The sequence below is a fragment of the Larimichthys crocea genome, chromosome XVI, assembly GCF_000972845.2.
Source record: "Larimichthys crocea isolate SSNF chromosome XVI, L_crocea_2.0, whole genome shotgun sequence".
Lineage (NCBI taxonomy): Eukaryota > Metazoa > Chordata > Actinopteri > Sciaenidae > Larimichthys > Larimichthys crocea.
Window position 1 is genome coordinate 22,085,820 of NC_040026.1, and position 16,365 is coordinate 22,102,184.

Consider the following 16,365-nt stretch of genomic DNA (forward strand, 5'->3'; position numbering starts at 1 on the left):
ATACACACATATATACTGTCCTATAGCTTTATTATTTTATATATATATATATATACACCACACAAAATATTTCTATATATATAATATAGATTCATATATTATATATATTATATATATATCTATATATTATATATATATATCTATTATATATATAGCCGCTAAATAGGACAGTGCAGGTCTGTGGTGTACTGTCCCTTTAAATCCGGCCGCTCGGTCACGTGTCAGCGTGTCATGTGATGTCGCATTGAGTCAAACATTAGCTCCTCGGTCTTTTCTGCTTCTTGTCTCTGCGCTGAGACACTGTGGGACAGACAGACGCTGTCAGACGACGTCAAACGACGTTAACAAGACACGTTGGACTTCATTAGTTCTCTCCCAGCAGGTGAGCAGGTGAAACACACCTGAGACAAACAGCTAGCTCCGCTGTTAGCCGCCTAGCTCTGTGTGTGGATCAGTTAGCTCAGCCTGCTAACGACAGTTACTGCCCGTTACTCCGTTACTGCCCGTTACTGCGTTACTCTGATCCTGTCTGTCGGTGTGTGTTTGTGTCTCAGGCTGTCAGAGGAGCATGCAGCTGTGTGTCTGTCCATAACAAGCCAGCATGGTGAGTACATCACTGTCATATATAACTATAATATATATATATATATAATAATAATAATTTTATAATAATAATAATATATATGATGATGTGTTAAAAACAATGATTATATTATTATTTAATGTCACTGTGTGATGATATAAAGAGACTTCAGGACTTCTCTCATCTCCTGTTTCATGCACATGTTCAGTGTTGTTATTGTTTTTATACAGTATTGTACTTTGATATGATTCAGTTTGTGCATGTTTATGTTGTTTTCTTGATTTTAATGTGTTTTTAAATGTCGCCAACAGTAGGAAATGTCCATGTTGCACTGTTGTTGATGAACGCTCAATAAAAAGATTGTTTTTTAAAATGAACTGTAGCTTTGTGAGTCAGCTGCAGACTTCACGTTACAGGACGACGTGTGTTTGTTTCACACAAACTTCCACCTGCTGCCGTTTGTGAATCAGCTGCTTTCATCTGTTTAATTTAATATTTTGTGGTTTTTTAGATTGTCGATGAGACAAAGCAAAACGTTTTGTGGACGTCGCCCCGACGTCATTCTGCAGAACGTTTCTGTTTACGCGCTGAAGTCGACGAGCCAAACTCAATCAGCTGTTCCTCGTTTTTTAAAAGTTTTGTCTTCTTGAGTTGTTGCAATTCTTGTTCATCTCACACGTTAAGACACGGTTGCTCAATCGACCTCCTTTTTAAAACAGAAGTTATCAGACACCATGACTCAACACATCTGCTCGAGCTGCAAAGAAAAAACAACAACTCCTCTCTGGTTGCAGCTCCTTAAATGTTACAATAAGCTGTTTTCTTTGTCGTATTCGACACAAAATCATGAAAGAATGAGTTGATAGTGAAATATCTGGTAATCTACAGTTGCTTTGGATCTAAACGGCCTCAGATCAGAGTGCTGCAGGTGCATGAAAAGGGACGTGAGCTTTACAGTAAAGCAAAGAGTTTGTTTTGTGTGGAAATCCAGTTTATCAGCTGGAACGCTTGCTGAACTTTGTTATCCTTCATCCAAAAGAAAGAGTCTGTTGACAATCCTTCAGGATCTTTGTATATCTATCAGACCGTGTTGCATCACGCTCTCCTCGTGTTCAGACTCTGCAGATGTGGATCCTGGGCCTGGTTCTGCTCGGCCTGAGCTCGGCGCTGGTCTGTCCTGATGGAAGCATGTGCGAGGACAGAAACACCTGCTGCAAGAACAACGCGGGAGGATACGGATGCTGCCCGCTACCTCACGTGAGTTCAGCCGCACTCAGACCAGGGTTATAATAGTTTTGGATTTTTCAGCATAGGTTCGTTTTAGTTAGTTTTGGCTTTTAGCTAATTAGTTTTATTTAGTTTTAGTTATTTGTAGAGCAAATATTTTAGTCTTAGTTAGTTTTAGTTTTGTCAAAATGGTTTAGTTTTAGTTTAGTTTTAGTTAGTTTTAGTATTAGTTTTAGTTTTCGATGTTCGCTTCGATGTTTTTTTTATTTTTATCGCCTTTAGCAAGGTTGGAACAAAGACGAAAAACGAATGGCAGTTCATTTCTAATTTCAGTTAGTTTCAGTTAGTTTTGTTCACAAACATTTTCGTTTTATTTAGTTTTAGTTTTTTAATTTGATGATCGTTTTAGTTAGTTTCAGTTAACGAGTTTTTTTCAGTAATCGTTTTTTGTTTTTTCGTTCGTTTTCGTTTACGATGATAACCTTGACTCAGACAAGAACCGCTGCGAAAAAATCAGGGAGTCACTTTTTATTTCACGACTTTATCGAGGCCGGCGCTCGCTCACTCTCATTCACTGTCTGTGTCTCTCAACCACTCTGTCTCCAATCATCGGACACAAACCAGATTAAACTTCTTCGTGTCGTCCACAGCCGTCGCTCTGTAAATAAGAAACAAGCCAAAACAAAACTTGTTGTTCCAGCCATGATTTGTGTGACAGGTAACGTTAACTTGGCATTAGACGTTCACCTCACTCTGGTTCACCCAGATCTGCAACTGTTTGCAAACCCACGGCACGGCCAACATTACGCACATGCTGTGTCGTCGTCGTCGTCGTATAAAGTATTTAAGGTGTGCACAGACAGAGTAAGCTCTCCTCGTCTGCTGCCGTGTTTCAGTAAACCGTTTGTTTGTCGTCTCTCTGCAGGCCGAGTGTTGCTCGGATCACCTCCACTGCTGCTTCGCGGGGACGGTTTGTGATCTCGTCCACGCCAGATGTGTCAATGAAACGGTCTCTCTGCCCTGGATGAGACGAGTTCCCACCAAACAGGTTGAAGAAGTGTTTTTACTTTTATATGTTCCTCTGGTATTATCAGATGTTTTTTAGGAAGTTTGTCGACCTCTCGAGTCAAAGAGGCGTTCTCAACTTTGTCGTTCAGACGTGAAACTGTTTTGAGGAATGTCGGTCGAACGTGTTCGACATCATGAGATGTGCCGTGTCGGCACTTTGTTTGTTCTTATCTCTCTTTGCTGTTATCCAGTACAAAGCTCGGACAGAACGAGCCGCCTGTGATCGACACAAAAACTTTAGAAACACATTAACGAACATCGCTGACAGCAGCAGGACTGAAGCACGGCACACTTACTCAAACTGACTGTTAACATTAAAATCAGTTTGGATGATTTTCAGAAGTGTCTCTTCATTTGAGCACGACCCGGTGCTTCAACTGCTAGAACGCCTACAACATGAAAACTGATGCTGCGTCTCGATGTGGTGGATTCACATCGACTCTGCCTCTGACGTGTTTGTGTTTTTGTGCGACGGTTCCAGCTCAGCGGAGTGAAGGCGGTCATTTGTCCGGACCAAATGTCCGAGTGTCCCGACGACACCACTTGCTGCCAGCTTGTCGACGGCTCCTGGGGCTGCTGTCCATTTACAAAGGTGACGTACACGAGCCCACATCCTAAAACCCAGAGCACTTCACACCAACAAACACATCACACGGTCTGCTGGTCACCGCTTGATGCTGCCAGCCCAACATATCTGTATACTACATGTGATGAAGATGCATCATAAATAAATGAAATCTATTGATTCACATCCATCAGAATTCATTTGAATCGTGCCTGTTTTCTGTATTCTTGATCATATTGTAAGTGTGACAGCGATATTTGTTTGTATGTTGGTCACAAATCTTTAAAAGAACAAATCGCTCTTCATCTAAAACGTTGTTCTTGTTCTGTGTTCGTGAATATACCAGATGGTTTTTCTTCACTGCTTTAAGCCTCAAATGTAAATTTGCCAACAAGAGTTTCAGCTCGGTCTGTTCCATATCTGTTTGGTCACGAGAACTGAAATGGTGTTTGCTTTTTTAGAAACTCAACAGCATCCTAGTGTTCGTGTTGAAGAGAGATGTTTATTGGCAACGTTTAATATCTGTCGTGTATCTGTCTCATGGCATTTAAGTCGAGCATCTGTACTTCATTATCTGCAGAAAACTGTCCTTGACTGAAGAGTGTTCCTGACTCTGTGAAGTGATTTTCCTCCCTCTGTAGGCGGTGTGCTGTGAGGATAAACTCCACTGCTGCCCCGAGGGAACAAAGTGTGATATTTCTCACTCACGATGTGTGTCTGCCTCGCTGGGATCGTTCCCCATGCTGGAGAAACTGCCCGCCAGACGGAGAGAGAATAAATCAGGTGAAATAAACCCCTGCCTGTCCCTGCACTCGAAGCTCTGCTTGGAAAACCCTGCATGGGAATACATGTGCAGTTATATGCAGACAATACTGTGCTATTAATGAATGACGTGTTTCTTCCTTCATGTGTCTTCAGTCAGTTCAGTGACTTGTCCTGGTGGAAAACTCAGCTGCCCGGACAGTTACACCTGTTGTCTGCTGACCAGCGGAGACTTTGGCTGCTGCCCTTTCCCAGAGGTACAAAAATATATGAATCAAACTCCTGTGGTAAATATGTTCAGTCCCGTGATGTGCGGGTTGATCCAAATTGAGCGGGTGCAATATTATTATTATTATTTTTAATAATATTCAGGTCGCGGTCGGTCGGGTCGTTTTGAAATAAAGATGCCGAGTAAAGTTTTGTAATTCATGTAGTAGACAAAGTTTTTTGTGAAACACACAGACTTCATTGGCTGAATAACTGGCGCGAAGATGCCACGAGTTCTACAGGAGGTAGAGAAAGCATAGACTACTTTTTAAAATGCGGGTCAGGAAGCGGGTTGGGTACAATATTTCACAATTATTTGCTGCGGTCCGAGTTCGGGCGGGTTGGTTTAAAACATCGGTCGGTGCAGGTCGATCAAACATGGACCCGCGCATCACTGGTTCAGTCACCAAGCTCTCACCAGCCACTAAAAGTCAGTCCCAGATTTACTCTTCTTGCTTCTTACATTGCCCACTTGTCCAGCTCCGGTTCTGGCACGACACTGGCTCCGTTCCTGCCAGAATTCCCTGTAAACCTCCTCTTCTTCGTGTCCAAACCTCCTGTGGACCAAACACTAACATGATCTAACAGCAGCTACAGCTGTCCGCAGTTTACTTCACTGTCCATCATAAACTCTGTAAATCACAGAGAGTTGAGGCGGAGCAGCCGGAGGACATCAGAGGGAAAACCAGAAAACATTTCCTCCATAAAATATGATCCAGTTTCACCAGAATCAGTGAAATAGTTGCTGCTGTGTGACTTAGTGCCGTAAAGCGTTACGTACTTCTCCCGACCCGGAGCCCAAAGTTACATAGTGTGAGAACAGACGTACGAATGACAGAGACACCGTTCAGCTGATCACAGGCTGTTTGTATGGTGATGTTTAATATAAAATATGTGTTGGGGGTTGCTGCAGCGTCCCTTTAACAGAGGAGTATTTATGTTTGGCTGTTTTTAAACATGACTTGAAGGTCGGGTAATCCATCATGTGTTTTTAACACACTTTACTTCAACAACAAGACGAAAGCAGAGCAGGAATGTTGCACCAGTAATAACCTGTCTGTTAGATTAACAACATTTCAGGTCACGTATTAAATTACCTTCACGGTTTGGGCAGCTACAGGCTTCATGTTTACTGTGCTGCAGCACAAATGAATGTTGCATACTGAGGGTTTAATCATATTAACACTTACTGTTAGCAGACAGAATCAAATCACCAAGTCGTGTAACTGCATGTACGACTTATTACAACAGCACAGAGTCGAGCGGGGGGAGCTTTTGTGTTACGGCTCATCAAATCTTCGATTTTCATGCACTCAATCCAACAAACGGGCGCACGGTGGATTGTTTTTATTTCACAGCTGCACAAATGAAGCTCCCGGGAGTGTTTCAGCTTATTTTTATGTTGTTTGAGGGTTTTATTGGCGAGTTTAAAGCTGACACTGATACCGTTTTTTGTCTTCTTAGCTTTGACTCTTCATGTCACTCTCTGTTTGGTGTTTTAATCACGTGCAGGCCGTGTGCTGCAGCGATCATGTCCACTGTTGCCCTAGCAACACAATATGCGACCTGGAGCAAGAGGTCTGCAAGTCCGGTGAGACGCATGTGCCGATGCTGAAGAAGATCTCTGCCGCTGTGTCCAACGATGGTGAGCTGTGAACTCGTATGAAGACCGAGGATGTGTTTGTTAATAACGGATATGAAGTGTTGATCATGTGACCTCTCATCCTGACAGTTCCGTGTCCGGACAAGAAGTCGTCCTGCCCCGACGAGACCACGTGCTGCATGATGACCAACGGCACGTACGGCTGCTGTCCGATGCCCGATGTGAGTCACAAACTCCAGCGGTGACAGACAAACCGCTGCAGTGACAGTTGGACTTAAATTCAAAACGCTTTCCTGTTTTCTTTGCAGGCCGTCTGCTGTTCAGATCACATCCACTGCTGTCCTGCAGGCACAGAGTGTGACCTCGTCCACAGCACCTGTAATCCAGCTCAGGGAGAAGCCAGCATGGCCGTCAAGATCCCCGCCGCCGCCGCGACGGAGCTGAAGGCGGCGCAGAGCGAAGGTCGTCTGTCAGGTCTGTTGATCTAACGCGGTGCTTCACGTTACACTGAGATCATTTAAAGACCTCAAAGAGTGATAAATGAAATGTTTAAATATATATGCATTACATTTTAATGACTTTTCACATGAAGCTTCTGAAAACAGTGTTTGAACACGCGAACCTGTGGACGACTGTTCTGAATAAAGTTTGCTGACGTGTAAAATGATGAAAACTGTTCATGTTTCAGTCGGTGCCGTCCCCTGTAACGACTCTGTTGCCTGCGCTGACGGAAGCACCTGCTGTAAAACTACACAAGGACAATGGGCCTGTTGTCCACTGCCAGAGGTACCAACGCACGACGTCTGAGTCGCTCTATAAGATGAATGCACGCTTGTATTCAGTCTTGGCACGTTGTCATGTTTGTGTCTCCTCCCCGCAGGCCGTGTGTTGTGAGGACCACCTGCACTGCTGTCCCCACGGCACCGTCTGTAACCTGGCAGCTTCCACGTGTGACGATCCCACGGGCGGCGCCGTCGTGCCCTGGCTTAGCAAAGTGCCCGCCTTCCCCTTATTGACCGACAACAACAAGTGCGACAAGTCGACGTCGTGTCCGGGAAAGTCCACCTGCTGTAAGACGGCGAGCGGAGGCTGGGCCTGCTGTCCTCTGCCTCAGGTAACTGTGACTGTTTGAGCTGGACGTCAACAGGATGATGACGACTGAAAATAAACACTTCATGCTCACGCTAATATTTAAATTCACACTCAGTCAGTTTATCAGATAAACCCACAGAGGAAACTGAAGGAAGACTTTGTGCAGCTAAAATAAATAGATCATAGAAACGCCTCTCTGCAGTGCGTCGTCGTGCTTCATTCAACAATAAAATTAACTCCGGGTAAGAAAAGTTTATGACACTAATCATACAGTCATACATTTTATTTCCTCCATTTCCATTTAATTTGTTCTCTTGAGTTATTTATGTCATTATAACAAATGTCATCCTGAGGATCATTTTCTTGAGATCTCGATATAACGAGACTTTGTTTTCTCGATAATGACATAATTCATTTGATCAAGATAATCAAATATATATTAAAAAATAGAAAATCAAGAGATTTCCATCACGTGACGTCATTTTGTGCTGACCTGATGGATGTGATGCGCTCGTCGATACTTTTGTTTTCTGTCTCGGGAAAACCACGTTTATTATTTCACCATAATGACAAATAACTTCTCGAGAAAACAGGAAATAAAATGACCGCTTCGGACTTCTGTAGTTTTGTTCACGACAGTCACATGACTTCACCACGTGTATGTGTGTAACTGTCGTGCAGTACGTCAAAGATCTCGGATCTGTTGAGCGACTCAAATGATGTGAAACAAAGCAGCAGCTCTCAGTTTAAGGGCGAGACTTCTGGTCTGAAATCAGTTTGTTTGAGTCGGTTTGTCCGAGCAGCTCCTCAGCTGACCGACCGGACTTCAGAGACAGTGACGTCTTTGTGAACGCTTCAGTAACGCTGACACATCTGAACTCATCGTTACTGCTCGTTTACTCTGGATGGATTGCAGCGTCACATCTTCATTAAATAATTAAAAAACACAGATATCGTGTACAGATCACGTACATTGTTAGTATAAGCAGCGGTAGATTTTAAACTGTCACTCACACGAGTCAAAACAAGTTGAAACTACTAAAAAATAAAGAACAGCTGCACATGTATTTTTAGGTAAATATAATAATAATTATCTTATTATAACTCTCTCCAGATATAACATAACTCTGTGTCCCTGCCAGGCCGTCTGCTGTGACGACCACGTCCACTGCTGCCCTCACGGTTCAGTCTGTAACCTGGAGGCTGAGAGCTGTGACCAGCCGTCGGGTCGCCTGCCGTCCCTGCCCTGGGTGGAGAAGGTGCCGGCTCTGGCGTCGGAGGTTCAGGATGAGAAATGTGACAAGCAGACGATGTGTCCGGGAGGAACCACCTGCTGTAAGAAAGACTCTGGAGTGTGGGCCTGCTGCCCCTTACCTCAGGTCAGTATCTCCAGCTCCCAGCTCCTGTTCTGGCATGACACGGCTTGGGCCTGAAAACCTCCTTTTCCGGAGATCCAACATGAGCTAACGGCTTTTAATTAGATTTTTTAAACTCTTTGACGTCTCACAGTTTTTGAAAGAACGACAAATGTGTCCACAAATCTTTGGCCACACCAAAATGACCATGAATAAAACAGATTTTATTGTTTCTATCTGCTCTCACTTGTTAACAAACTGCTCATACACACTTCATTAATCTGGGAATAACGTCTGATTGTTTCCACGACGGTTTATTTCCTTTGCCGTCAGTCGGGCGTGAATCATGCTGCAGTCACTCCTCTGACTTCTTCTGTATAAGGACGTTTGCTGAGGCTCTTTGTTATTGCTCTTATTTATAGCAGACTGTGTGAAAGGAGACGATTTCTCAGAAACAAAGCTGGAATAAGTCAAACTGAAGGACTCCAGATGAATCATGAAATCACCCGGGAGCCTCGTGTGTTTTAGGAAATCATTCAAAATGTAGGAAAGGACGAGCGGCTCTGCCCTTTTTATGACTATCACATGTTTTAATGACTTTGGTCCAAGAGTTTGCTGTGTGAGCGCTGAAACATTAAAACAGATGTTGTTTTGGACAAAAGACGAGCAGGAATACTTCAGGCGTTCTTTATTTGCTGCAGAAAACGTCTTCCATCTGTTGAACTTTACAATCTATTGAATGTTTCCAGGCTGTGTGCTGCAGCGATCACGAGCACTGCTGCCCCAAAGGCTACAAATGTAACGTGGCCGAGCAGACGTGTGACAAGCCCGGCGGCCTCAGCCTCCCCTGGCTGCAGAAGATCCCGGCCCTGCAGAAGGAGCCCAGCCGGGCTGTTTCCGGTCCGGCCAGGAACATGTGCGACGGCCAAACAAGCTGCCCCAGAGACACGACCTGCTGCTTCATGGACAAGAGCCACAAATGGGGCTGCTGCCCTCTGCCGAAGGTAAGCACTGATTGAAACCGCCCGCACGCTGACAGAGCTGATGGCGTTAACACGGTCGCTGTTTCTCAGGCGGTCTGCTGTAAGGATGGAAACCACTGCTGCCCCAGCGGTCACACCTGTCAGCCTCACCGGTCCTCCTGCTCGAGGGGACCTCACGTCATTCCGTGGTTCACCAAACTGAGCGCCATGACGGAGCCGGGCACCGTGACGGACGTTAAATGTGACGACAAGAGCAGCTGCGCTTCGGGAACGACCTGCTGCAAGCTGCAGACGGGAGAGTGGGGCTGCTGCCCTCTGGTCAAGGTCTGTACGTCACCGACTTCAGACAGACAGGAATAAACTACAGTCAGTCTTATTATCAATGATCAATGATCGATTCATCTCCCTCAGAGAGCAGATCAGATTTCAGACTTTAACTTTCAAATCAATACAAATCAGGTGCTGAGCAACACTGTCAGAACTTCGTCTGAGATCTGCACCTAAAAAATCAGGTTATTTTCTAAAAGAAACGACTCCGATCTTTAGTTCGGTCGAACATGGTGAACTGATGTTTTCTGCTTTCTGTGTGAGAAAGCTGTAAGAGGTCAGAGGTCTTACAGCTTCTTACTTCTGCTTTGTAGCTAGACAAAGTTTAGAAGTGAGCACCAATGATTGAAATCGTAGAGAGCTCCTGTGCAGAAATCTTAAAATCCATCAAACTTGAAAAACATGAAGCGTTTTTTTCCAGAGGCCGTGATACCAAAGAAAAGTTAAAGGGTGCCGATTCTCTTTTTTTTTGTCGTTCCATTGAAAAGAAAAGAAACAAACATGAGAGAACTGAAACATTTGAAACAAAAGTCTTTAAACACACGTTGCACATTGCAAAAGAAGCTCTGAAAATGTTCCAAATAAAATAAATAAAGCGCAGCAGAAACTTGAATCTTGAATTTGTTGGATGGAAACCAGTCGATTAGTGTCAGGACTCTGTGACTTTTCTGTTAAACAGCAGCCAGTGAAACATCTCATATTTAAAGATGTTTCTCCTGAGCTGCTGTCCGCACAGATCTCACATCATGTCTGATGTTTGTGTCTCCTCTTCAGGCCGTTTGCTGCGAGGACCACGAGCACTGCTGTCCTCAGGGTTACACCTGCAACATGCAGACGGGAACCTGCGAGAAGAAGAGCCACGACGTGCTCGTCCTCACCGTCCCTCAGAGTAAAGTGGTACGGCCCGACCCAGCAGAGGACGACGACGACGTGCCGTGTGACAGCGCCGGAGAGTTTCGCTGCCCCGAGCGAGACACGTGCTGTCGGATCTCCGCCTCGGAGTGGGCCTGCTGCCCCTCGCCACGGGTACGTTCACGCCATCGTCCCTCAGGAATGTGGGTCATGTGAACATTGTGTCACATGATCCACATGATGTGTCCGAGGTCCCAACAATGATTTTATTATATTCTTTAATACGGATTTTTAATCTGGCTTGTGATTAAGAAACGAGCTTACACTCATCAGAGATTTAGACGTGTAAACAAATAACTGGAGCTCAGGACGTAGAGCTTGCATGTCCGAGTGTCGTTTGGACGTTATTTGTTTGTTTGTTTGTCGATTTCTCTGAAATCTGGAGCTCCAGTTGTGTCTTTAAACTGTGAGAGGACTCTTTGGATCGAGTCGGGGGATTTTGTAAAAGAAACAAAAACTCTTTTCGAACAATCACCAGCTTTAGTTTAGTCAGAATAAACTCCACGGAGTGAGACGTCCTTCAGCTCAGCGTTCAGATGTTTTAATCTCACCGCTCTGCTTCCCTCTGACAGGCCGTCTGCTGCTCCGACTCCAAGCACTGCTGTCCTGCAGGATTCTCGTGCGACCTGAAGTCCGGAGGTTGCACCGCTCAGAGCTCACAGCTCACCTGGGACTCTTTGTTTGGGGACAGAAAGAAAGACTTAATCCAGCGCGGACTTTAATCCCGATCCTCGTCAGCCTGGATCCATCTGCAGCTTTTTTTTTTTTTTTTTTTTTTTTTTTTTTTGTCCGTCGTGGGAGTGAATTTAAGAAGTTCATGGAGGAAACGCTGAAACACTCGTTATAATGAAGTAGAAGCACTTTGGTAGGAAGGAGTAATTCGACATGAAGGTGTTTTATATTTATCATCATCACGCGACATGAGAGCTTCAGGACACACCCGGCTCAGATCTGATGTGTGTCCTAAAGTTTTGGCGTCATTCTGGATTTTTCTTCTCGTTTCTCATGAAAAGATGAAAACAAACAAAACTTTCTTCCTCTGTTCTGAATTTGTCGTAATTAATCGCAGGGTTTGATCGTTTTTCTGCCTGTGCACACGCTGGAAGTTAACCAGACTTCTGTTTGACCGTTTACAGCTTCACATTTAAGTCGTGGTTCTTTATTTTTCCTCCCAACACACAAAAAAATCCTCTATGGAAAAATAACAAAATCATTCCTGAACGGTGATGTTGGGATGTGACGGGGAATCATGAGGCAAATGTGCCAAGGTAAATAAAGTTATATCGTGATTATTTAGCGCTTTCTTTTCGGGTTAGTCGCAAATTTCTTTTTTTGGGGGAGGGTGTGAACATTTGTTAAACTCATTTATGTATATTTACTTTAGTTTCATGATTTACCGACGATAAGAAAATCCAGAAACTCGCCGGCCGACTTCTTTTTGTTTCTGTGCTGTTCGATTTCTCTCTGGGGAAGAGGAACATGAATGTTATTTTAAAAATCAAACTCATTTGGTGTTTCTAAGAATGAAAGTTCACGTCTTGGTTTAGAGGAAGCAGCGTTTCCTCTTGTAAAGCTTCACGGGCTGTTGAAGCTGTTGATCGTTCATCTGTTTAGATTTCATTTCATCTTCTGTGATTGAATGTCACGTAACAGTTTCTTAGAATTGAAATGAACCATGAAAGACTACAGATATCTTGTGCCTTCTGTAATTTAACTCTAAGAAGTGCCGGTCAGTCGGGGAGAAGTCACTCCATCATTTTGTGTTTTTATCTAAACAGAGCCAGGAAATCAGAGCCGAGTACGCGTTGATGTCACACGGAGACAAATCGAGGCTCCATCAGCTCATCCATCTGTGATCCCAAACACTAAACGAGCTCCTCGAGGTCGTAGCTGTCCTGAATCCTGAATCCTGTAACCGGGTGGATTTATTTTATATAGCCGGTGGGCAAATTGTCGTTTTATTAAATCGACTTTCTATGAATAAAGATCGGACACATCCTGAAATAATCTGAACCCGTGCTCAGCATCCACGTCATGTCACAGCTACTTTTAGAGATTTGTCTCTGTTCATTAATGTGTTTTTGTTTTTTCTGTCCTCCGGCCTTTTAAAGGAAGGTTTTGAGGAGGCGGCAGTGAAATAAAGTTCTTCAAAATATCAGAGCGGTGATGTGATAATTAAATTCCTTGAGGTCGTCCTTGAACTTGGCAGGATGTGTGCACACACACACACACACACACTCGTACAACAAGCCCACACACACTTCCTCCCTCTGTATCCTCTTACGCTGACCCCCCTCCTCCCTCCTGCGAGTCATCACAAAGTTGTTATGACGACCCGAGTAAATACGAGATAGACACAACTGCAGCCGGGCGGGGGTTGGGAGGTGGGAGGTTGGTGGGGGTCGGGTGGGGGTCGGGTGTTGCCAGGCTGAGGAGCTTCATCAGGTCCTCCGCCCTCTGCTGGTCACAAACACAATGAGCTCGAAAACAAAAGGCGACACATGTTGGAGCTCTGAATGAGGTCAGACTCGTCTCTCCCGTGAGGCCTCATTGTTGAACACATGCAGGACAGTTACTTATGCGAGCGCTCTCTAACGCACACTGCTGCCTTTGTGAGCAGAGACAGTTCAGAGTTCAGCACCATTCATAAAACTCTATTAACATAAATTTAAGAGATGCATGCAGTTGTTTGGTCTCTAAATAATATACAGAGCAGTTTAAACCTGATCGATATGGGAAGTTTCATGATGTTACAATAGAATATTGTTATCAGGCCAAAACACGTTGACTGATCTAAAACACAAATTAAAGCTCCAGTGTCAGATTCATCACGACGTTTTCATGACGAAGATAAGTTGTTTTTGTTACCTTGAAATGAAGCCAGTGCCACAAACTGCAGTTCCTCTAACGTCCACTTGAGGCTGGCTCCAGAAGTGAGTCAGTCTCCATAAGTCCCCATGTTAGACAGCAGAAATAAACATGTTTACAGCCTGGTACAAAAAACAGTTTTGGTCTCTGTAGCTAATTTCCCCGTTCATGACAACTGTACTGAGGGTGAATTTATATACAACTCACCTGTTCACATTATATTAAGGCTTAAAGTTATGCAGGATTAAGAGCGTGGACGCTTTGATTGACAGGTGGGTGTGGTTACAGGTAGCTTTTTAGAGCAACCAGGCGTTATTTGGTCCACCGATGATCCACGTCTTTGTTCAGAGGTGGAAGAAGCAGCCACACCAAATCATTTAAATTACTTAGACGAGCAGATTGATGCCACTCATGTCTGTCCGTTAAACAAAAGGCTTAGCACAAAGAGCCTTGCTCTATCCAGAGGTAACAAAATCCACCTGCTCACACCTCTAAATTTATTCAACTCAACAGTGAGTGAAAATATCAAGTTAATTATTCATTTATCAATTAATTAATCAGTCTGTTGTAGTCGGTCGGTTCCTGTAAGTGAACCTGGAGGAGCTCCATAACCTCGGTGAGGCTCTTCTGTTCTATGTATAGCAGACTTGACCTGCCAACAGCAGAGAGGACTAAAGTGACAAAAACCTGTTGACGTGGGAGCAAACTTTCTGCTCAGCCCCACTATTGGTCGGTCACTGATCCCATTCAGATGTTGCCAGGGAGAGCGACCCTCCACCCTAAATCACACTCACACACAAAGCTCCTAAACACTCCCCCCGCTGGTATTTGGTTAATTCCCACAGGAATGTATAGGTTCAAGTCATCTCTATTTGGGACAGCAGTGTTGGTGGAGAGGACGCTAACAAACAAACAGTGAAGTTCGCTGATGTTCTCACTGAGTCTGTCTTTGAGTATTTTTATTAATTTAATTTAATCTGGAAAGAAAACTGCAGTATTTATACTCTGCACAAAGATTTTTCACTTTGAGTTCAGACTTGTGAAAGACGATGTTTACATTTTTAAAATCTAAATTCAGTCCTTAAAGTTCAAAACAAACAAAACAAAAGTTTTTACAGTGAATCCTTTATTAAAATAAAACAAATATACTGAATTACACTTATTCTAAGTAGACTAAGAATATTTTAGTTATGTAATGTGCCACTAACATTGTACATAATGTAATCATGATAAATACAACTTCACATTTATTTCACTTTATCTCATTTTCTCCACTATGAAGGGTATTTTAGCACATTTTCTCCACTGGAACAGCGTGTTACCTTATTTTCTCCACTACAAAGGACACTTTATCATGTTTTCTTTACTACAAAGGACACTTTATCATGTTTTCTTTACTACAAAGGTATCCTAAAGGGAAGTTGTTTATGTTTTTCTCCACTGGAAGGGCACTACAGAGGCTGCTTTAGGACACTTTCTCCACTGTGAAGGGTATTTTAGCACATTTTCTCCACTACAAAGGGCACTTTATCATGTTTTCACTACTATGAAGGGCACTTTATCTCATTTTCTCCACTATGAACGGTATTTTAGCACATTTTCTCCACTGTGAAGGGTATTTTAGCACATTTTCTCCACTGGAACAGTGTGTTACCTTATTTTCTCCACTACAAAGGGAACTTTATCATGTTTTCTCTACTATGAAGGGCACTTTATCTCATTTTCTCCACTATGAAGGGTATTTTAGCACATTTTCTCCACTACAAAGGGCACTTTATCATGTTTTCACAACTATGAAGGGCACTTTATCTCATTTTCTCCACTATGAAGGGTATTTTAGCACATTTTCTCCACTGGAACAGCGCGTTACCTTATTTTCTCCACTACAAAGGGAACTTTATCATGTTTTCACTACCATGAAGGGCACTTTATCTCATTTTCTCCACTATGAAGGGTATTTTAGCACATTTTCTCCACTGGAACAGCGTGTTACCTTATTTTCTCCCCTACAAAGGGAACTTTATCATGTTTTCTCTAATACAAAAGGAACTTTTTCATTGTTTCTACACTACAAAGGCACCCTAAAGGGAAGTTGTTTATGTTTTTTATGTATTTTAGCACATTTTCTCCACTACAAATGGCACTTTAACATGTTTTCACTACTATGAAGGGCACTTTATCTAATTTTCTCCACTATGAAGGGTATTTTAGCACATTTTCTCCACTGGAACAGCGTGTTACCTTATTTTCTTTACTACAAAGGACACTTTATCATGTTTTCTTTACTACAAAGGGAACTTTATCATTGTTTCTGCACTACAAAGGTATCCTAAAGGGAAGTTGTTTATGTTTTTCCTCCACTACAGAGGCTGCTTTAGGACATTTTCTCCGCTGTAAAAGGAATTGTCTCATTTTAATCTACTGCAAAAGTTTTCTCCACTGTGAAGGACACTATATATTGATGCTGATTTTGCACATTTTCTCCACTGTGAAGGCACTTTACTGGGTTTCGATGTGTAAAAGCTTCATGGTGTCTCTGTTTAGGTCTGTGAAACATTTTAAAGTTGCAATAGAGGAAACTGTGAGGAAAGTAAAGGAGGGTGACAGACTGAATCCAAGTGTCACTGAGGGCATCTACAGAGACCATCCAGATCTTTGGAGGCGGCTGTGTGGGTGGTGGGTGTGAGGAAGAGGAGGAGGAGGAGGAGGAGGAGGAGGAGGAGGGTGGGCAGGGGCGGCCGAGGTGTAAGACC

At 43.5% G+C, this 16,365-nt stretch overlaps 1 protein-coding gene across 1 annotated transcript; it reads left to right on the forward strand.

Annotated features, from left to right (window-relative positions):
* Window positions 1-217: 217 nt before the first annotated feature.
* grnb (granulin b) lies at window positions 218-12,902 on the forward strand. Its single transcript, XM_027289412.1, has 17 exons — window positions 218-382; window positions 555-604; window positions 1,700-1,840; window positions 2,736-2,858; window positions 3,360-3,470; window positions 4,085-4,226; window positions 4,362-4,462; window positions 5,985-6,117; window positions 6,205-6,296; window positions 6,384-6,549; window positions 6,764-6,861; window positions 6,956-7,189; window positions 8,310-8,546; window positions 9,272-9,526; window positions 9,596-9,829; window positions 10,607-10,858; window positions 11,317-12,902. Exons 2-17 carry the CDS (start codon window positions 602-604, stop codon window positions 11,464-11,466), a joined length of 2,472 nt encoding a protein of 823 aa, XP_027145213.1. The 5' UTR covers window positions 218-382; window positions 555-601; the 3' UTR covers window positions 11,467-12,902.
* Window positions 12,903-16,365: the final 3,463 nt, after the last annotated feature.